Here is a 21,829-nt window from a genome sequence, read left to right on the forward strand (position 1 = left end):
CAGTAGTGGAGAATCCCCATGACGGCCCTGTGGGGAAATGGGACTGTTCTCCCCATTTTGTAAATGGGAGCAGCACAGAGCAGTTAGGCCACCAGCCTGGAGACCACGTGGACTGCACCTCCTCAAAGTGCTTTCCTCACTCTGCCTTCTTTTGTAAGTAAGTCCCTCGTCTTTTTTTTTTTTTTTTTTTTAATCTCACCACAGCTTGTAAGATCTTAGCTCCCCGACCAGGGATCAAAACTGCACCCCTGGAAGTGAAAGCACAGAGTTCTAACCACTGGACTGCCAGGGAATTCCCAAGTTCCTCATCTTTATTCAACACCTAGACTTTGAATATTTTTTATCCTCAGCAACATTTTAATATACTTCTTCTATTTCCTTTATGGATGGTTTTGCTGGCAGAAAGGTCAATTTTACCCTTCCTATCATTTGACGTAGGTACAAGGAAATGGTTTTTTATCTACAACTCCACAGTTCAAGATTCCCTGTAATGACAGGAGAATAAGCAGACAGTGGTCTGTCACTTAAAAACCTGCTCAGGAGGAAGATAATAGGGTCAAGACATTTAACCACTTGGCTCAGACTGGAGCATGACAACTTCCGCTGAAAAGGTCTCCTGGATCCATAAATCTATCAAGTTCACTGTCATGGGGTCTTGGGTCTTTGAAAACAGCTCCTGCTCTTGTTGTTACTACATGTTTTCACTGGAAGATGGATCCCATGAGAACTATCAGAAGGTGACAGTCACACAAACATTCTCTTGGTAAGCTGGCTGAGCCCAAGAAATAAAGAAAAACAAAGGGGTGGGGCCGGTGTGTGGAGGCAACATCTCCTGATCCAGGCTGCGGGCATCGTCTACCACTGTAAAGTAACAGGCTGGGCGTGCACGCAGGCAGTGTGATCACACACACCCTGGGCTGCTTCTAGCCAGACCTCCTCTTGGGAGTAGCTTTCTTTTCCTCATGCCCCAAACACTGCACCCAGGGGCCTACTGCCTCTTTAGACCAGGCATACCAGTCACCGTGAAAAGCAGCGATCTGTGATGATAAGGAAGAACAGAGCATGCTCTCTTAGTTTCCTGCATGTAAAATCTTTCAACACCAGTAACTCACCAGCAAACTGTAGAAGAACTCATGGACGAAGAGCCCCATGGCGCAGATCAGCAGGTATAGCAGATGATAAAGGAACTCGACATCCAGAACCATGGCCCGGTAGCCTCTGGTGAATGTCCCACAGTTGCCCACAAAGCTCATCAGAAAAATGATTTTATTGCAGACCTGAGAACAATGACAGCCACAGTGAGAGGAGCATGGACCAAGTCAGACCTGAGACTCTTGGTGAGAACTGACAGCGACCCGCCGTCAACCATATTTCGGTGCCTCTGCCCCAAACAGAAGCTTCCTTTTGCACCAAGTGCCCACCAGATGCACCAAGAACGGTTCTGTGGATCTCAGTCATTTCATTACTTTGCTTTTCAGGCATATTGCAAGTTAATGTGACAGTCAGGTAACTCCATGTGCAACGCTAATCAAGTGGCATTTGTACATGACAAAAACAAAATTTGCACATACTGAAATTATGATTTTCAAGATGAGATATGAATCATTTCTAACATTCTAACGTGAGTTAGTCAAACACAGAAGTCACCTCAATCCACGAACCCTGTGATTAGCATGATTAAAAGTGTTTTCTGAATTCCTGTTACATTTTAGGCATTAGAGTGTTGCAATCTAATGAGAAGCATCCAGCTCTTGTTATCCACTGCTCCTAATTCTACATGGAAAAACAGCTTTCTTGGGGTGGTAGGGGAAATAGGGGACTTCAGGAAGAGTTCTAGTCCCCTGCCCCCCTTTCTGGAAATAACTTCTATTTTACCTCTGGGGATCCATTCCTTCCTTTGTATTGGTCCTTGAGGTCTGGGTGGGGCTCCATCCTGGCCAATCAGAATACTGTATTGCCCTGGCAACAATAATTGGCTCAGAGACGGGCATGTGACCAAAAGGAGTCAATGACACCCCCTGAGATCTCTGCTGGGACTGCAGCTAAGACAATTTTGCTCTTTATCCCTGACCTTGAACCTGAGAGAAAGTGAGCTCTGAGGCTGCTGGCATCCATCCTGCATTATCACAGAGCCCAAGGGGACCAGCAATGCAGAAGCAAACAAGAGGAACTGAGCCCTTATGCTATCATCTGGGCTCCTGGATTCAGCTACACCTGAAGCCAGCCTCTTGATTCTTAGTCACATTTTCTTCTCTGCTTATTAGCATGGAGTAGGTTTTCTGACCCTTGCAACTGAAGGCTGACCTACTGTCTAAGATAGTCCCACCTCTGATAGAAATCCCAAGCTTGCAAGTCTGCCTTTAGCAACACGTTGCTAGAAAAACCTAAGTCAGGAGAAAGCCAGAGAGAATGTGCTTTGGCTGCACTTTGTAAAACCATGTCCTGCCACCCGAGCTAGCTTGGCCACAGGTGCTGGGGAAACGCTGCCAGTTAATCTGGTGGGTCAGTGCAAGTGAGATTCTCAGCAATCAGATAAGGGAGGAAGCCAACACCCATGGAGAAGGTTTGGCTTTCTCAGACAGGCTCGACTTTCAATCCACCAGGTCTTTCTTTCCTTAATATTCTAACCTTTGCCAGTGTCAGATCTTTTTTAGGGTAAGAAAACATCATTGATTCTGAATGAACTGTGCTGAGGTTTCCAAGAGAGGGAAAAAAGGCCATGCTCTGGTTGGCATTCCAGGACCTCCAGCATGTCATGCCCTACAATCTTAACAATGGAGCAATTTGCTTTACCTCAATCTGCTCTCCTCTTTAACTTCTGCCCAGTTTTCTCACAGCTACTTTTCCTTCTCCCATTGCTCATGTAAGTATTATTTTTTAAAAATCCCCTCTAAATAACTGTTTATTGTTTTAGTTCTCCCCCCGCCCCCGGGGCTAATGTTATTATGAATGGTCATCAATTATCCACATAGAGTCTTTCTCCCAACTGATTTATGTTACAGAAGACAAAACTCTGGAATGACTAAAGGCCAGAGAAACCAAAGAATTAACTCATAGAAGACAACCTCTGAAATAATGTTTTTTCCTTCTATTTGTGTCTTCTGTATTTGTTTCTTAAGAAACTTCTGCTCACTGCAGGTGAAGCCTGCATTCCCTCCTTCAGCACTTAAGTGTCTCTTTCACCCTGGTCATGCATTTCTAAATGCCAGGCCTAACACGAATAGCTTGTCTTGTCACCTCAAGTCAAGTCACTCAACAACTCAGGTCTATCTGCACCCTGAAAACCAGGTCTTGCATAACTTCAGTGTAGCTGGCTGCATTATTCCTCTCCCAGTCTTCCGTGACTGAAAATTTGCAGTTTTCTTGCCTGCTTCACCACCCAGTGAAGACAGGAATACCTTCGCTGCCTAGAAAAAAGGACCCAGATGAAGCCGCGCACCGTTTTCAGGCGTAAAGCTCAGACCCTATGCCCACCATGTGTCACCATTTCCTCCAAAGCTCTGACATCTGTATCTTCATTCTCCACTATGACCAAGAGGCAGGCTTGTCTCCTGTAAGGGGGACATGGCCCCCTAAGGGGTCCCCCTGCCTCCAGTCCCCCCACCTCAAATCCATATATATATTCACGCCCCTACCAAGGGAATTTTCTCCACGATACTTTGCTTATACCACCTCTCTGCTCAAAAACCTTGAGTCAGGGACCTTCCTGGTGGTCCAGTGGTCAGGACTTCACCTTCTAATGCAGCGGGTGCGGGTGTGATCCCTGGCCAGGGAGCTAAGATCCTACATGTCTCTCGGCCAAAAGACCAAAATATAAAACAGAAACTGTGTTGTGGTAAATTCAATAAAGACTTTGCAGATGGTCCACATTGGAAAAAAATCTTTAAAACAAAACCAAAAAGCCCTGAGTCACTTACCAGTATTGGGAATAGAATTTCCCAACCTATACTCCATATGACACTAATTCCAAATTACACTTTACAAAACACATGGGCAAATAAGTTTGGGAAATATGAAGACCTGGTATTCCCTTCTTAGAGATTCATCATGCGTTAAAGTGAAAGTTGCTCAGTCGTGTCCGACTCTTTGGAATTCTCCAGGCCAGAATACTGGAGTAGGTGGCCTTTCCCTTCTCCAGGGGATCTTCCTGACCCCGGAATTGAACCGGGGTCTCCTGCATTGCAGGCGGAGTCTTTACCAGCTGAGCTATGAGGGAAGCCCTAATGCGTTATCAGTAGGTTAAAGTCTCAGAAATCTTTCAGTAAAAAACCTTGCATTTTCCTTGACCCAGCATTTCCCACGTTAATTTGACTAAGGATGTCCCTTTTCATCCAAGATTTATCAAATTAGGACAGGCCCACCTGGAGGATGGAGCCCCAGTGGGTTTTCCTAAAGTTCGGGTTCAGGTTCCTTGTCCAGAATCAGGCCCTATACTTCAGTACATGAACCACTGAGGAGGCGAAACTCAACTGTTGGCTATCCCTTGAGAAGGTCTGGGCTTTCCTGGCTGCTTCCACCAGTGGGGAGAATGCTCCTCCCAGTCCCTGCCTCCTGGCCTGATGGTTTCCATTCTTTGAGACAAAACTTCAATCCCGCCTCCTCCCCTTAAGCGTGTCAGCTTGAAGTCGCTTCTTGTCCTCTCACACCCTTACTGCCTCTGCCATCTGTCCCCATCTGGGGACATTTATTATTGCCCTAAATTACAGCGTTAACCTATTTTGCAATATCACTTCCATTTTTATGCAGTGACTTCAGCTTCCTTATATGCTCAGGGCAGAAACCTCTGCAAAGTGGTTTTAGATGCCCAACTTGTTCCTTCTTTTTGGCAGGAAACCTCTCCAATTTATGGCTTGGTATCAGTCATGTCCATTTCCTAAGAATTCCACAGAGGGAGTCGGCGTCCACTCTTGCACGCTGGAAGCACCCTGGAAGCTTTGGAAGCACTGAAATGGCACTTCCAAACGTCCCTACTGACTTTGCGGTAACCCTCCTTCTGAACTCGGGCTTCTCTTCTGACCGCTCCACCTGCTCCCTCTCTGTGAACAGTCCCTCTTGCCTCTCTGCTCTGTCTCTGCGGTCCTCACCGGAAATGGGTACTGTGTTCACATGCAGTCATTTGACTTCCTGACTAGAACCTCTCGTCCTAGCACACCTAGGACCCGATGGGCACGACGAACCCAAATCTCAGCATCTCTCTCCCTTTGCTTAATTCCGACAGAAATGTTCCCTGACAATGAGACTGCCAGTGTCCGCAGAGCACATGAAGGGTCCGCTGTCCCGTGAGCAGGTGAAGAGGGAGATGGCCACCCGCAGCTCTCCTCTGCTGTTTTAACAGCTGACCCCAAGGATATATTTCTCTGCACTGAAGGCACAGGCCAAGATTCCAGGGAGAAGGGAAGGCACTCCTACGCAGATGGAAACAAACAAACAAAAAAATGGCAATGAAGGGACTCGCACTTACGTTGAAAGCTCCCAGAAGAAACAATGTGGGTTGCAGCCCGACGGAAAATATCAACCGGAGAATCGTGGAAGCGATTAAGGCCCGGATGCCGTGGGGCTTGGGGAGGGCGATGACGATGGCCAGAGAGATGAGCATGGCCGTCCACAGCAGCCCCGACCAGTGCGGCTCCAGGGTCCCTGCAACCAGGAGGCAGAGCTCTCAGAGATCAGGGCTTTCCCCTCACAGGGGACACACCCGAGCGGGTTCAGTGGCAATTGCTTCAACCAGCTCTCTGGGCTGCCTTGTCCCAACCCTGACCTCCAGTTTTCTGCCCCAGACATAACCAGTCATGTGCATGTTGTCTTACCCCTAAGCCTTCGGCGTGTTCTTTCTCCCTGGGAAATTCTCTCCCTTTCCTATTCACCTGAGGTCTTAGCTTAGATGTCACCTCTTCCAGGGGGCTTCCCAGGTGGCACGAGTTGGTAAAGAACCCGCCTGCCAATGCAGGGAACATAAACAGACGTAGGTTCGATCCCTGTGTTGGGAAGATCCCCTGGAGGAGGGCATGGCAACCCCGTCCATTATTCTTGCCTGGAGAATCTCCATGGACAGAGGAGCCTGGCAGGCTACAGTCCATGGGGTCGCAAAGAGTTGGACATGACTGAAGTGACTCAGCACGCACGCACGCACGCACCTCTCACAGGAAGCCTCCCCCATCCCCTTTCTCCTCACAAAATAGGCCAGGTGCTCCTCCTGTCTCTGACCCTCGGTGTCCCTGCTCAGCCCGGTGGGATACTGTTTTCTAGCAGTCAGTACCCCCTCTTCCAAGCCCCATCCCCACTGGACTCCAACCTCCCCAAGGGAAGCACTGAGTACCCAGCAGACACCCATCAAATAGGTTTGTTCCATAAGCAAAACTCATCCATGTGTCACACTTCACTCTTCAGGGAGGCGAACTGGGAGAACAGACTTCTAATTTCTATTAAAAGTATGCAAAGGAAAATTGCAGGTCCCCTGCCCGCATCAGATTTCTTCAAGGGAAGGAGGAAAGCAACTTCCGTATCATTAGCATCATCCTACAATTAGATTATCCTTGTAGTCAAAGAGCTTATACCAGTTTCTGTCATCTCTTGCTATTGCAAGTTCTATTTAGAGTGTCCCACGAGACGGCTCGGTTATATAACATGAGCCAACAGGGCTAAAAATAAGGTTCTGTAAAACACTCATTAAAAAAAAAACACCCCTATTTCAAATGCTGTCACATTTTGAGTTTCCTTCAGATGTAAACAAGCAGCACTACATGATTAAGGCTGCTTATATAAAGGAGTTTCACTTCTCCAGAGCTGCCTGGATGGCAGCACCGCCTGGGAAAGCAACGTCCTTGCGGGTCCCAGGCTCTCCCACCAGCCTGTGGGTTGCCCTAGTTCATTCTGTCCACACCTGCCAAGACTCACCTTCTGAGAACTGTCCCCCGACCCCAGCCACCTGCCTCTTCCCTTTTGATATCTTTTGAAAGGAGAATCTGATCAGGGATGGGCACTGAAAGGCAGAAGCTTTTCAGAAATGCAGGAAGAAGTGGGTATGAGGGTCAGGTGTGTCCCTTCCTGTGCATTTAACAATTGTAGGATATGGTATCAAGGCCTTCATGTGGATGATCATTTATCTTCTCCTCTTGGGCACTCTATGAGGGTACTATGATCACCTCCAATTTACCCCAGAGGAAATGGAGTCTTGGGTTACGTACCTCACCTAAGGTGACACAGAATCTACCACGAATATACACGCCACCAGAGTTGATGGTCCTTAGTGAAAGTGAAGTGAATTCGCTCAGTCATGTCCGACTCTTTGTGGCCCCGTGGACTGTAGCCTACCAGGCTCCTCCATCCATGGGATTCTCCAGGCACGAATACTGGAGTACGTTGCCATTTCCTTCTCCAGGGGATTTTCCTGACCCAGGGATCGAACCCAGGTCTCCTGCATTGCAGGCAAACGCTTTAACCTCTGAGCCACAAGGGAAGCCCCAGTGATGGTCCTTAACCATCATTAAAAAAAAAAAAAAAAATCCATCCATTTTAAGTGCATGACTGTGGGCAGTTTACACAGTCATCTAACCACATGTAACTGCTAACACAATTGAGATATAAACATCATATCACACTAAGAGGTTTCCTTGCGCCCTTGGCAGCTGACGCCTTGCCCCGTCTCCACTCCCAAGCAACACCTGATCTGCTTTCTACCACTGTAGCTTTGCATTTTCCAGAATTTCATAAAAACTGGAAAAATAATATTAGTAGGTGGTTTAAGAAAATTCTTTCACTTAGCAAAATTTTTAAGATTCATTTATGTTATTGTGCATATTAATAGCTTGTTTTTTCTATTGCTGAGTAGTGGTCCATAACACGGACCATAACATGTAATTTATTTATCCGCTCAACAATTAATGAATAGTGGGGGTGTTTCCAGATTGAAGTTATGACGAAAGATGCTACTGGAAAACTTCAAGTACAAGTTCTGGGGTGGGGATATGCTTTCATTTCTCTTGGACAAAAACATGGAAATAGATATGAGAACCCTAAGGATATATTTAACTTTAGAAGACCTAACCATACTATTTTTCAAACTGATGCTACACTTTCCCTTTTCATCACTAACATATGGGAGTTGCACTGTTCCAGATCGTCACCAATATTTGGTACTGTCAGTCATTCTAATTTTAGCCATTCGAGTAGGTTTCTCTCGTAACATATCTTGGTGGTTTTCATTTGCATTTTTCTAATAACTACTGATGTTGAATATCTTCTTTTTTTTAAATATTTTTTTATGTTCTTATTGACCATTCATATATCCTTTTTTGTGTGAAATATCTGATCAAATCTTTTGCCTATTATTTTAATTGGCTAGTCTTTTTATTATTGGGTTATAAGAGTTCTTCCTATAGGCTAGATATAAGCCTTTTGTCTGACATGTTTTTTAAGTATTTTTGCCCAGCTTGTGGCTTACCTTTCATTTTCTTAAGCACTTAATCATCATCTTAAACTACCTCTTAACATCTCAGTATAATAAATGTGACCAGTACAACACATGTACCCAAATCCTGAAAGAGACAATATAAAAAATCTGCTGTTTTCCCACTAAAAAAGCAGAGTTAAAAATCACTGCTAGATATGTAAAATAAATAGCTAGTGGGAAGCTACTGTGTAACACAGGGAGCTAAACTTGGTGCTCTGTGATGACCTAGGCATGGGTAACGGAATTGGGGAGGGTAGGAGGGAGACCCAAGAGGAAGGGGATTTATGTACACATATGGCTGATTCATGAGGTTGTACAGCAGAAATTAATACAACATTGTAAAGAAGTTATCCTCCAATTAAAAAAATTATTAGAAAAATATTAATGTTAGATTCCAAAGAAACAATTATAGAAAGATTTCTTTGAGACAACTGGAGAAACACAAATGGGGACAGGCTATTTATTGTTTTATGATATATTGTTAGGTTTTTTAGATATGAGAATGCTATGGTGATTATACACATTTAAAAATATTCTCTGAAGTTAAGAGATGCACAGTGAAACAAGATGTCTAGACTTCTTGAAAATCTTGCAGAAAATACAGTAGGAGTATAAATAAAACAAAACAGGCAAAATGTTGTTAAAGTTGGGCCGATGGGTACATGGCAGTTTATTATATTCTTCTTTCCACTTGTGTACAGATTTGAAAATTCCAACAGTAAGAAAGTTTAAAAAGTAGTACTTTATGGGCTTTAATCACCATGGCATGCTTACAAATTCTTTAAGAATACTGAAGCTGCCAAATTTTCATGCTTTTTAAAGACTGTGTGACTCTCAGTTCTCAACTAAAGGGGAAAAAATACTTTTGAAAAGGAGCTTTTAAGGCCACAGTGTCCTCGGCAGCCCCAAGCCTTTTAGGTCAGAGAGCCACACTGGTATACGCAGCAAGGTCAATAAACTCCTGCTGGAGGGACATTTTGGAAACCCTCGTTTCAGGATTCAACAAGAACAAATATTTCTCTTAAAAAAAAACTTTCAGGTAACCAATCAGATTTTGTTTCTAGACAGGGCTGAAACAACCTTCTTCCTGAAGATGGTCAACAGTGAGTATAGATGTCCCCAGAATACGTTTAAAAGAAAAAAAATAAATCCCTCTGAGTGAATTGATGTGTTTGAGGGGAATTTCTGTCACTGTATAATGGAAAGGACTTCCTTAGGGCAGATCAACCTCCTTCTCTCCAAGGACATCTAATTATATTTTCTGTTGAGTCCATCGACACAAACTTCTGAAGCCCACACTGCAAAACAGGAAGGCTAGATTTCTATAGATGCAGGGTCAATGCCACCTTGAGTGCTACGTTGTAAAGCCGGAAGGACCCTTAACAATCATCCAGTAGGTCTTGAACTTGCAAGGGCAAGAAACAGGATGCTCCAGAGATCCTGACTGGGTCAAAATTATTTTCTCCTGACCACTATGGGAATTTCCAAATCCATACCTAGGTGTCACAACTACTGACTCAACCTAAGCACTGCTTAATAGGGAGGACAAGGAGGATGAACTGAAGTGGTTTGCCCAGAGTCATGTGGCAGGTGAATGTTAGGGCCAGGCCTGGACACCAAGTCCAGACTCTGTGGGTCTAGCTGTTCCACTGGATGAGGCTTATCACTGAAGAGGAGGAAGCTATCAATGAACTGTCCCCAGACAGTGGCCTCAAAACTGCAGTAAGTGACCAGTGAAGAAAATGGCCAAGGTACAGAATAACAATCAGTTTTAAATATTCTTTAAAGAAGTGGAGGGGGAAAACGAACATACCTCCAAAGTAACAGGTGAAGAATCTGCTGTGATGTGATAGCCCCCTGGAGGTGAGAAGAGGGCTCCGTCCCCTCCACCTGACCCCTTGGCTGAACACTTTACACTTTCACCTCTGCTGACTGGCAGCCCAGCACAGGCAGACACCCCCCAGGGGAACACCATGGAGCGCTGCAGACCTGCCAACTCTTCAGACAGGGACACCAGGAATCCTGACGTTGCATTTTAAAGGAACATACCCCTTGGGCTTGTGTTTAACCACTGCCTTGGGGGGAAAACATCACTCCAGTGAAGCCTTCCACAAGGCTTCAGGCTCAACTGAAAAGGTAACGCCTCAAATGAGTAAGTTAGATATACCATAGAACACACAATCACTTTTAAATTGGACCTTAAATTTACTTCAGTCGTGTACACATCTGCATTATTAAACTCCAGAGCAGAGTCTGCTCTGGATTTACTTCTGTTTTTTTTTTTTTTTTTTTTTAATTCTGTTACTTTTTGGGCTCTTCATCCCATTGTTTCACACAAAGTAGCTATTGCCAGGTTGTGACAAACACAAGGGAAGTAATCTGCCAAAAAGCTCTGATGAGAAATTGACTTGAAAAGTCAGCCTCCCAGGAGGCTGTCGCAGGTGTCAGAAAAGGGGGCCATGGAAGTTTAATAGAAGGGGAGCCCCCAGAAATCCACAATTGTAAATGTCTCCAGAAGGCTGTTAAACAGAGGAGCCCCAAACAGAAAACTGCTCTTCCTGGGTGGTTTGCCTTTTCTCCAGAAAATGTGTAGAATATGCACCCAGATGACCAGGAGATGGGGGGAAGGAAATCTGTGAAGACCATGGACAGCATGTCTCATTATGTGAACAACAGCACGCAGCTCTTAATTGACTAAAAAGTCAAGGATGTCTGGTCTAAAGTCATTCACGCTCTGTCTCCTGTTACCTCTTGCCAAATAAATAAATAAATTCCAGAGATTATTTTTTACAAATTCTTTAGTTTGAAATCAATTCCACAAGTATGGCATAGGAAAAAAATCTACTGGACTGAGCATCAAAGTTATCTATATTCATTCTAGGATTAGCTCAGCTGCTAAGGGGCTGTGTGTCTTTGGCTAAATCTCTCAGCTTCTCTGATACATAGTTTCCTGACATACAAAACAAGGAGGTTAAGATGATTTCTTACTGTTTTAATACAATATATTGCTTCTCCTCTTTCTTTCCTGAGAAATAAATATGGATAAACAGTTTATATGATTTCAAATTAGATTTAAAAATAAATCCATGGTGTATCACCTCACACCAGTCAGAATAGCCATCACCAAAAAATCTACAAACAATAAATACTGTGGAGGATGTGGAGAAAAGGGAACCCTCCTACACTGTTGGTGGCAATGCAAACTGACACAGCCCTTATGGAGAACAGCATGGAGATTTCTCAAAAAGCATAGAAGTACATCTACCATGTGACCCAGCAGCCCCACTACTGGGCCTATGCCCCGAGAAAGCCATAATTTAAAGAGACACATCTACCCCAATGTTCACAGCAGCACTGTTTACAATAGCCAGGACATGGAAGCAACCTAGATGTTCACCGACAGATGAATGGATAAAGATGTTGTGGTATGTATACACAGTGGAATATTACTGAACCATAAAAAAGAACGAATCTGAGTCTGTTCTAGTGAGGTGGATGACCCTAGAGCCTGTTATACAAAGTGAAGTAAGTCAGAGAGAAACAAATACAGTGTACTAACGCCTATGGAAGTGAATTTAGAAAAACAGCATTATTGATGAACCTCCTTGCAGGGAAGGAATGGAGCTGCAGATGTAGAGAAGGGGCTTGTGGACACAGTGGCGGAAGGAGACAGTGGGATGAATGGAGAAAGCAGCATCAACCTGTCCACACTATCAGGCGTCAGACGGACAGCTGCCGAGGAGCGGCTGTGGAGCTCACAGGGCCCAGTCTGGTTCCCTGTGGCGACTTGGAGGGATGGCAATGTGGAGGGAAGGAAGGTGCCAGAGGGAGAGGATGGACGTCTAATTATGGCTGACTCACGTTGCTTATGGCAGAAACCAACACAACATTGCAAAAGTTAAAACACAAAAAGCAAGCAAAAAATAAACCCGTGGTAGAAGTTACACTCTCATCGTGTCTGAAAACGGGGAACTAGGATCCCATCAATTGCACCAGTACTACCAGGGATCCCATTTAAGACACAAGTCACAGCCATCCTGCTGTTTCTAGAAGTTTCCTTGAAATCAAAGATTCGGGCAGTACCTCCTCGGACTCCTTTAAATGGGTAGAAAAACGCCACAAGCAGGTTCATCAGGACGGCCAGGTTGAATGAAATGCTACTCCAGAAAGACATGTTGCGGGCACACCAGTACAGGACGGGCTGGGCTGTGAAAACAAAGAGGGAACCCCATGAGGTTCGAGACTGCGAGCCAGAACGCCGGGCATTCCACAGGCCCCTCCTCCCGCTCTGCCCCTACAAGCCCACTTTTGTTCCCAGTTTTCACCAAACATTAAAAATGGTCACTTGTTTTCAAGCTGACTCATAAGCTCAGAACGACATCAGATGGGTTTGTTTCTGCTGGGAGTCCTTACTGGAACAGAAGAGGAATTGGGGGACAAGGAAGAGAAGAAAGGGGAAAAGCTGGAGCATCTAAAAACCCCGCATGCCCCCATCAGCACCATCAGTTATGGAATCCGGGGGGTTATCCAGGGTTCACGTGCCAAGTCCTCAGTTCCCCCTGGGGCCCTGGGACTGGAGGAGATGCCCAAAGAGACTGGAGAATTCAATGAGCCTTTGAAAAGTGGGGGGTACTGGTGGGGGGGGTGGCGCACACAGCATTCAGAGTCAGCCCAGCTGGGCCCCAGGCTAGGAATGTTACCACTTCCACACTCCTTCCCTGCTTGAAATTCTTCACCGACTCACTGATGCCTGAAAGCAAGACAATAGCCCCTTTCCCACCACCAAGTCATCCACCATTTTCCTGAAGAGGAACCAGAAATAGGAGCTCTGCCTGGATGGTCAGCAGCCAAGCTCCATTTCCAAAGGCTACAGTAGAGAAAGGATGGGGCCCCAAAGCCCTCTCAAAGGGCAGGAGACCCTTGACGCAGTTATTGTTCAGTTGCTCAGTCAAGTCCGACTCCTTGTGACCCCTTGGATGGCAGCATGTCAGGCCTCCATGTCCCTCACTATTTTCCAAAGTTTGCCAAAACCCATGTCCATTGAGCTGGTGATACCATCCAGCCATCTCATCCTCTGTTGTCCCCTTCTCCTCTTGCCCTCAGTCTTTCCCAGTATCAGGTTCTTTTCCAGTGAGTCGGCTCTTCGCATCAGGTGGCCAAAGTATTGGAGCTTCAGTATCAGTCCTTCCAATGAATATTCAGGGTTAACTTCCTTTAGGATGGACTGGTTAGATCTCCTTGCTGTCCAAGGGACTCTCAAGAGTCTTCTCCAGCACCCCAGTTTGAAAGCATCAGGTCTCAGGCAGTGCTGCCACCCTACCCCATTGTTACCGACAGGTGAGACCACACTGGCTGCATCTCAGCTGAGGACAAGCCAGTGGCCACACTGTGTGTACGGGTGCTTCCCTTTCCTCTGAATTCTTCGGTGGTACCTTACACTTAGGAAGATGCTTAAGAAGAGCTATGGGGGGAATAATTTCCATCTCCACGCCAGAGGCAAAGTTTCCAGAAGATAGGCTCATTCAACATAATTCTCCTCTAAAGCGAAGTGTGGAGTAGGTGAAAATGGGTGTCTAGCGTGTTATTTCTCTTTCCCAATGAAGTCACCATTTCACTCTAGGACAGCAGCCAGTGACAAATCCGATGACTCTATAACGATGCCTATAGCAGTAACCAAGCCTTCACAAGCTTCTAGCCAAAAGAAAGTTATGGCGCAATTACACAGAGCCTTGGATAATTTAATAACTGCTCATTTTCATGCTCGCACTTGGTAAGAGGCCATGTTTCCAAACCGCTGAGTTTTGGAGCTATAAGCAGCATCTGGTTTAACATCTCTCATTTGATAAATGAGGGAAACTGAGGCCCAGCCGAGGATAGAAGCTTTGGCAATCTCATCCCCTCATCTCAGAGACCCCTGGGCTCAATGACAAGGACACAGTTAAGGGGCTCATGTCACCACTTAGCAGAGGAGGTGACCAGTAATCAGTCAACCTGATTTCCCGGAGTTTGTTTTATTTTATAAGCTATTAATAATTGCTGAAGCCAATTGAAGATGAGAAACCACTTGCTCTGGAGACAATAACTGTTGGTGTTTTTTTCTGGGATTGAAGCCCATTCCTGATCTGAATATGAAAACTCTGAACAGCATAGAAGAAACAATGGCAAGGATGGCCAAGGGCTCACTGATGGGAACATGGGAATTTACAACATCCTCCCCCCTCCAGTGTGTGGGTAACAAACTAACAAGAAGTGAAAAGCTAAAAAGGCAGGAAATGGCAGAAATCAGTGAGGGGTAAGCAAGGATTCTCTTCAAGGGGAGCTCTCAACCTGAACCAAGTGTAAGAATAGCCATTGCTTGATGCTTTAACGTGACTCTAATAAATGCTCCTCAACTCTGGCATATAGTTCCCAAACCTGACTTTTATAAGGCTAACACTGTACTTAAATTGTGGTGTCACTCTGAATATGAACAAATATTCAACCCTTTAAGTCAACTAGGTATCCACACAGGTGCAAGAAGACAGGGTACCATGATCCCAGAAGGGCAGGCAATTTAAGTAACTGCACCCAGGGCATCTCCTGCTAACCCTCTTATCCTAGTTTATTTTCTTTTTAAGGAACTGGGGCTTGCTGAAGACATAGACTCCATGTGCATATAGAGCAATGGAACTTCCCACTCTATTCCAATGAACGTAAAAACCATGAGGGTGAAGGACAGGGAAGCCTGGTATGTTGTAGTCCACGGGGTCGCAAAGAGTCAGACAGGACTGACTGCCTGAACAACAAAACACCACATAACACCAAGTGACAAATTGTCGGCCTTCGCAGCTCTGCCTCAGTTTCCTTTCACTACCTTCTAGTTTTCTTAGCCCAGAGTTTTCTCATCCCTGGGGCCAGGAGAATGTATCAGAGAGGCACAGTGGATGGAGGATGTGAATGCACACAAGAGTGTGTGTGTGTGTGTGTGTGTGTGTGTGTGTGTGTGTGGAGGATGTGAATGCACACAAGAGTGTGTGTGTGTGTGTGTGTGTCTATTGAGTAAAGCAGGGAAGAGGGTTTCAAGAGAATATAGGAACTAAGTATCTTAATACTTGCAGAAGAAAAGATGAAGCAACATGTGTCTCAGACACACCTCCGTGTGTATCTGAGCCCCAGCTACAGATTCTCCAAGGCATAGATGATTCCCGGTGACACTTTCAGGAAAAGGTAAAGCACCTTCATAAACAAGCCAGAGAACTCTTTTCTGCAGATGCATCAGAAGAGAAATAAGCTACTTAGAGGGGAAAATGTATTTCATTTTAATTGCACTTCTAATGAGTACATTTCTCCTCTTCCTAAATATGCAAATCATGTTTAATTCAGTTATTACTTTCAATTTTTCTCTTACCAGCAGAGCTATGAAGCCAATTAAAATCTCTCAGTTGACAACCGTAGCTGTGTTTAAGCTTCACTGAAACAAAAACTGCTTTTGAAACAAAGACAGACCAAGTAAGAGAAGGTATTAGCTACAAAGCAATACAAAACTTGGAATGATGAGTTGGCCATTCCTTGATCAACCAGTCCATCATGCAGTCCTAATTGCCCACTTTTTAGGTGAGGGCCTAGAAGAGGTTTAGTCACCTGCCCAGGTCACAAAGCCAGTGGGTGATGGAAGGAGAACCAATCCAGAGATCCCCACCTCTTGCAGCTAAGGTCTTCCTACTCTGCCAGGCTGAAGACAATATCTCAGAAAGAGGGATGACAAGGTCTCTCACCTCATCATAAAAGGTGCAAATCTTTCTTTTAATTCATAAGCCCCCTGGAGAGCCTATTACCTACTGGATAACACAATTCAGAGAGAATGAATAAATCTGACCAGTCTTAGCATCAGTACTTAGTAGACCTATATATTAGAAAGGGTAAACTCATTTTTTTTTTAATTCACGTGTTTAAGGTTGCACGGAGTCTTCGTTGCTGCAAGCGGGCTTTCTCTAGTTGTGGCAAGTGGGCACTACTCTTTGTGGTGGCTTCTCTTGTTGCAGATCACAGGCTCTAGGCACTCAAGTTTTAGTACTTGTGGCACGTGGGCTCAGAAGCTGTGGCCCGCAGGCTCTAGAGCGCGGACTCAGTAGCTGTGGCACTTGGGCGTAGTTGCTCCCCACATGTGGAATCTTCCCAGACCAGGGATCAAACTCATGTCCCCTGCATTGGCAGATAGATTCCTACCCACCACACCACGAGGGAAGTCCAAAACCACCGTTTTAATAACTATCATGGAGGTCTGGATGAAGCAAACCATGAATTCAGGATCATCTTCTAAAGTGGGCATCATGGACTATTTCAAAGAAGAGCAAAATCAACAAAGAGGAGGAAGTTCCCTTCTACTGAACGCCATAGCTGAGAAGACAAGAATACACACAGGGTCTCTGTCTACTTTTTTGGGTATCTTTCTTATCTGACTACATGAGCACGGTGCTGCGAGGATGTTCAACACGACTCATGATGCTTGAGCTACAGGAGCTTGGATGGAGCCCATGGTGGCTTCGAGGACCAATGATAGTGGGGCCACTTGTCCATAAAGCATTCTGAGGTCCACACCGTGGAGGACACACATGCTGTTCTCTTAAAGGTGAGCTGGACACCTCGTGTGGGGCTGGGTGACAACTGGGTTGGTTCAGCAAAACGTATGACAATGCTTTAAAGTGCTGGACGATGAGGCGTCCCTTAGAAATGAGAGAGAATGGAGTAGGGGTGGGGCGAGACCAGCGCCTGGCAGGCAGCCTGCTTGCACAACGCCTTCTGCCACTAACCGATTCCAGCCAGGCAGGGAGCGGAGCGGAGCGGAGCAGGGGCAGGTCTGCGCCGGCTCAGGCCGGTGAGGGAGGAAGAGGACCAGAGCACCCAGAACCTGACCTCCAGCCCAGCTTCCCCTCCCGCAGCCCCGCCCCTCAGCAGGAGCTGGAGTGATCACACTGGCAGCTGGAATCCAGGGTTTCAAATACAAACCCAAGCTCCTGACTAATGACAGGAATGCAGCAGCATCCTTTTTAAACTGGTCACAACAGCTGGTGCCCAGCGTACTATTGGCAGTGAAGGATCACATTAAAACCCTAATGAAAACTGGACGCAGAGAAGCCCGCCAGGGCAGCCCTGTGAAGGGTTTTAGACGAGGAAATGTAGCCAGCCTGGCTGGGCCCCGCAATGGGATTCGCTGGTGAGCAATGACGCATCTTCTGTGGCCAGTGATCCACTGCCTGTAAAACGACCCTAGGGTCTACAGTCCAAACTGCCCTATAAAAGGGGGAAGACCAGTGTCTTCCGAGCAGGTGGGCTGGTCAACGAGCTCTCAACCTCCTGCTCAAATGTGCCATCCTGTAAGCAGCAGGCCTGTCTGTTCTCCATCCCTTTAATTTTCTCCATCAAAATAGGAGCATTTTAAGTCCTTTTGGGAGCTCTCCAGTCGAATCAGTTCAAAGGCGGCCAGAAGGAAGACTTTTTAGAGCCTCCCGGATGCTGGCGCCCATTCACCAGCTCCCAAGGTGCCTCAGTCATCCTGGTGCTCAGAGGGGGACAGAATCCTGAACCCCACCAGCTCTGCTCCTCCGGGGAGGTCCACACACTCTCCATCAAACCCCAGCGTGCAAGACCCCAGAACCACACAATTTCACAGCACCTGGAGCTGCTGACCCACCTCTGAGCTTCTTCTGCCAATTCATCTCGTTGAAGAGGTCCTCAGACCGCAGGAAGAAGTCGTTGATCTTGCTTCCCTGCTCGTCCCTCTCTGTGGTATAGTATATCCGTAGTTTTGATTCTTTGGTTAGGAATTCACATATACTGGGCACGGGGAAGACAATCTGCTCCATGGTTCGGTCTAATCTGACAATCTAGGGCGAAAAAATGGAGAGGGTCAAAAACCCTTTACTAAGGACTTGGCACAGGCCACAGGCTCAGTATTCAGCCTGGATTTTTTCTTTTTTATCCATACCACATGGCATGTGGGATCTTAGTTCCCTGACCAGGGACTGAAACCACACCCCCTGCACTGGAAGATTGGACGCTTAACCACTGGACCACCAGGGAAGTCCCGCCTCAGAATTAAAGATCAAGCATAGCACAGACCTGACCTGGAGTCTTCTTGGATTTTGTCTCCCAGACTGGGCTGTATCTCTTAGATTTATGCATAAAACCGTTTCGGTAAGTCAAAATATTTTTCTAACCTCAGACCCATGAATTATACTGTGATGAAGTTTTATCTGGAACAATTCAAAATGTGTTCTGTGTACAGATTCATATGAGGCTTGGGGCTGCAGATGTCCAACAGAACTTTCTGGAATGATGGAAACGGGAATGATGAAATGATGCCGCAACTGTGTGTCTGCCCCTTTGAAACCAGAGTCCCTACTCACATATGGGCACTAAGGACCAGCACATGTGGCTGGCACAGCTGAGGACTGGAGCTTAGTATTTAATTTTATTTAATTTTAATGTAAACAGCCAAACACAGCTAGCGGTGATTCTATTGTACCATGTAGTGCTAGGCCATGGTACAAATCTCACCTAAGAGCCTTTCTCAGATTGCAAAGGTGGGTTCTTTTCCCTAGATAGGAACTCAAAAAGGAGATCTTCGGTTTTCACAGATGCAGTGACCTCCAACCTCTGACCTGTCAGAGCATCTAACATGTGTGATGCATGAAACAACAGGCTCTTTTAATATTGGTATCACACTCACTGTTCTTTTAACTAGCTTTGCTGATTCCTGGGGTGGACACTTCACAGATATTCCCTGTGCCGTTCCTAGACAGGTTCAGGCCCCAGAGAGTTGTCTGGGGGGAGACTGTTCAAATTTTTCAACAATGCGTTGCGTCATAGTCCTGGGGCGGGGGTGCAGAGAGTTCAAAGGGGTTCGGGCGCAGTACCAGAGGGGCAAGGCCTCCCTGTGTCCGTCCTCCCCAGGGCCTGGACAAGCCAGGTGAGGCCCAGCCACGCCCTCCCTGAGAAGTTCTGGTTCCCAGTCTCCCAGTGCTTTTTTTTCCCCAGCACAGCAGGAGAGATGACTCAGGTCAAGCTGCAGTGGGAAACTCTGAAACGAGGCAGGTTCCCACAGCCCGGCCTCCCTGAATCCTCAGAGATGTCGTCTGGAGACCAGGGGTTTCCAAATCAAACTGGAGATCATGTTACCGAGTCTGGTGCATAAGCCAATCTCCTTAACTGGGATTGGGGGGGCGGGGTGGGTGTTGGTAACGCGGGTGCGTACACCGTCCACAGTCCCCCCTGGCCATCCTGCTTTACAGCATCAGGGGGGCTCCAAGTCAGCCCCCCTTACACGGAAGGAACACGAGCTGAGAAGATCTGTGCTCAGGAGACAATGGAGAAACAGGAGGTCTCCTGGCAAGAATAGGTACTCAGATCTCAGGGCGACCTGCACGTGTGACCAGAGCGATGGGATGCGGGTCTGTGGGAGCCTGGGAGTGACAGCTCTCTCTGTCCTGCGAGACTGGAAGGAATGAGCAGCTGCCCAGGAACAGGATTTCAAGAGCTCAGGGGGCCCTGCCTGGCCATTTCTCTCCATTACTCAAGATCGACTCATGCCTCTCTTTCAGTCAATGTATAGTTGGGAATCAAAATCTATCCCAGCCCTTCTCCACCTCTAACAGAGTGGGTGACCTTGTTAACACCTCTGCACCTGATCAAATGTCAATTTTGGCTCCCTGGTGAACCAAGGAGCTCAACCAGACCATTGCCAAGGTTCCTTCCCATCTGACATTCCACACTGCAAATACCTGAAGCTTGTCTCCTAAGGGCTCCAGAGAACAAACTTCTGGTCATGAACAATCAATTGAGATTACGTGCTCATGCACACTGTCATGGTCAACTGATCGGTGAAATGACACATTTTATGAGGACAGCCCAGAGACCCAGACAGCAGGTAAGATTATCCTCTAACACGTCTCTATCCTGCGAGTCTCATATGGCCCAAAGGAGTCTGCTAGTCTTTCAAAATCCTTGCTCTGACACTGATACTGTATTTGTGCATCTCCTCATTAGCTGATCAGGACACACCATCCCTTATAGCCTGAAGCCTGGGCTCTCTCGGGCCCCAGGAGACAATGCAAGGAACATTAAAAACACCCATGGGCTCCGGGGTCAGCCAGACATGGATGAAAATGTCAGCCCTGACACTGAGAACTGGACCTCTCTCTGAGTGATGCAACCTCTGAGTCCTTTCTCAGTGCTGTCGGAGATGATTTCTTTTCTTGTGTGTGTGTGGGTGGGTGTGTGTTTTCAAGTGCAGATCTGGTTGTATTACTACTCCTCGGTGGAGTTCTGAGGGTAAAGTCCAGACTCCTCCCGGCAATGCTTGATGTGGTCCTGCAGGACGTGGGGCTGTCTGTCTTTCCTCTCTTATACACTGTTTTCTCACTCCTGCTCACTAAGGCCCACCTCCGGGCCTGTCAAGCACTAGCCTCCGGGCTGTGCCCCTTCATTCCATCCTTCGGAAGGTCTGCACTCAGGTAACTGTTCAGAACAGGCCACCCTGACCACCACAATCCACAACAGGTCCCTCTGCGGTACCGTCTCATGATACCTTCTGGTCGTCCTCACGCCCTTGTCCGAATTCACAGCGAGTCTCCTTGTGTGGCCTGGTTCGGTGTCTGCCTCCCCACTACCTTGGGTGTCACTGGCTTTGAGCATTGAGTGCAGGCCCTGGGGCACTGTAGCTGCCCACCACCTGTTTACCACTCAGACCAATGACTGCATGCCAGCCCCAGCCCAGGGCGCCCACTGCGGAGGCCCTCGACGCAAGCCTGGGTCCCAAGTGTACCCGGCCTTTACCTCTATCTGGGCCGTGTGCTTGGCATAAAACTCCAGAGCTTCGTCTCCATCCACCTGGCCGCCGGGTTTCAGCATGGTCTGAAGCTCTTTGTTATGTCGAGCCAACTAGAAGACAAGTGCAGACAACAGGGGAGTCAGTTCTGTCTGCAACAGCAACACACAGCTGCTTTCTAGCTCTGGGTAGAAAAGATGCATGGGAATAAGCAGCAAGCTGGAGGGCGAAGGGGGGCCCCTGCACCCCACTGAGGCTCGCTCTGCACAGCAGCTATTTTGGGAGCCTGGCAGAGTGGCATGGAGAGCGCATGTCCACTTAAGGCCCACTTTGCCCTGGTTTCCTTGGCCAGGCAGGAGGGAGGTGGGGTTTTCTATCCAACCCTACAGAGCCTCCTTTTGGAATGCCCTGAAACTTCACAGGGGCTACATTATCATTTTTTTTGAAGCTTAAATCATTTAATTATCAGTATGTACTTGCTCACTAAGATTGAGTAAGCTGATTTGGGCATACAATTTTTTTTTAAACTTTAAACTTTTTATTTTGTATTGGGGTATAGCCGGTTAAGCGGCGAA

The 21,829-nt window shown here is 46.7% G+C and overlaps 1 protein-coding gene across 1 annotated transcript in view; it reads right to left on the reverse strand.

The window, feature by feature from the left end:
* Nucleotides 1–21,829, reverse strand: part of ITPR1 (inositol 1,4,5-trisphosphate receptor type 1) — a 347,438-nt gene that overhangs the window by 40,900 nt on the left and 284,709 nt on the right. The window contains exons 48-52 of the mRNA XM_061128046.1: nucleotides 21,263–21,367; nucleotides 18,120–18,312; nucleotides 12,533–12,655; nucleotides 5,462–5,637; nucleotides 1,113–1,277 (exon numbers count right to left, since the gene is read on the reverse strand). Of these exons, the coding sequence (XP_060984029.1) occupies nucleotides 1,113–1,277; nucleotides 5,462–5,637; nucleotides 12,533–12,655; nucleotides 18,120–18,312; nucleotides 21,263–21,367 (762 nt within the window). The remainder of the gene's footprint in view (nucleotides 1–1,112; nucleotides 1,278–5,461; nucleotides 5,638–12,532; nucleotides 12,656–18,119; nucleotides 18,313–21,262; nucleotides 21,368–21,829) is intronic.

Source organism: Dama dama, chromosome 24 (assembly GCF_033118175.1).
Source record: "Dama dama isolate Ldn47 chromosome 24, ASM3311817v1, whole genome shotgun sequence".
NCBI lineage: Eukaryota > Metazoa > Chordata > Mammalia > Artiodactyla > Cervidae > Dama > Dama dama.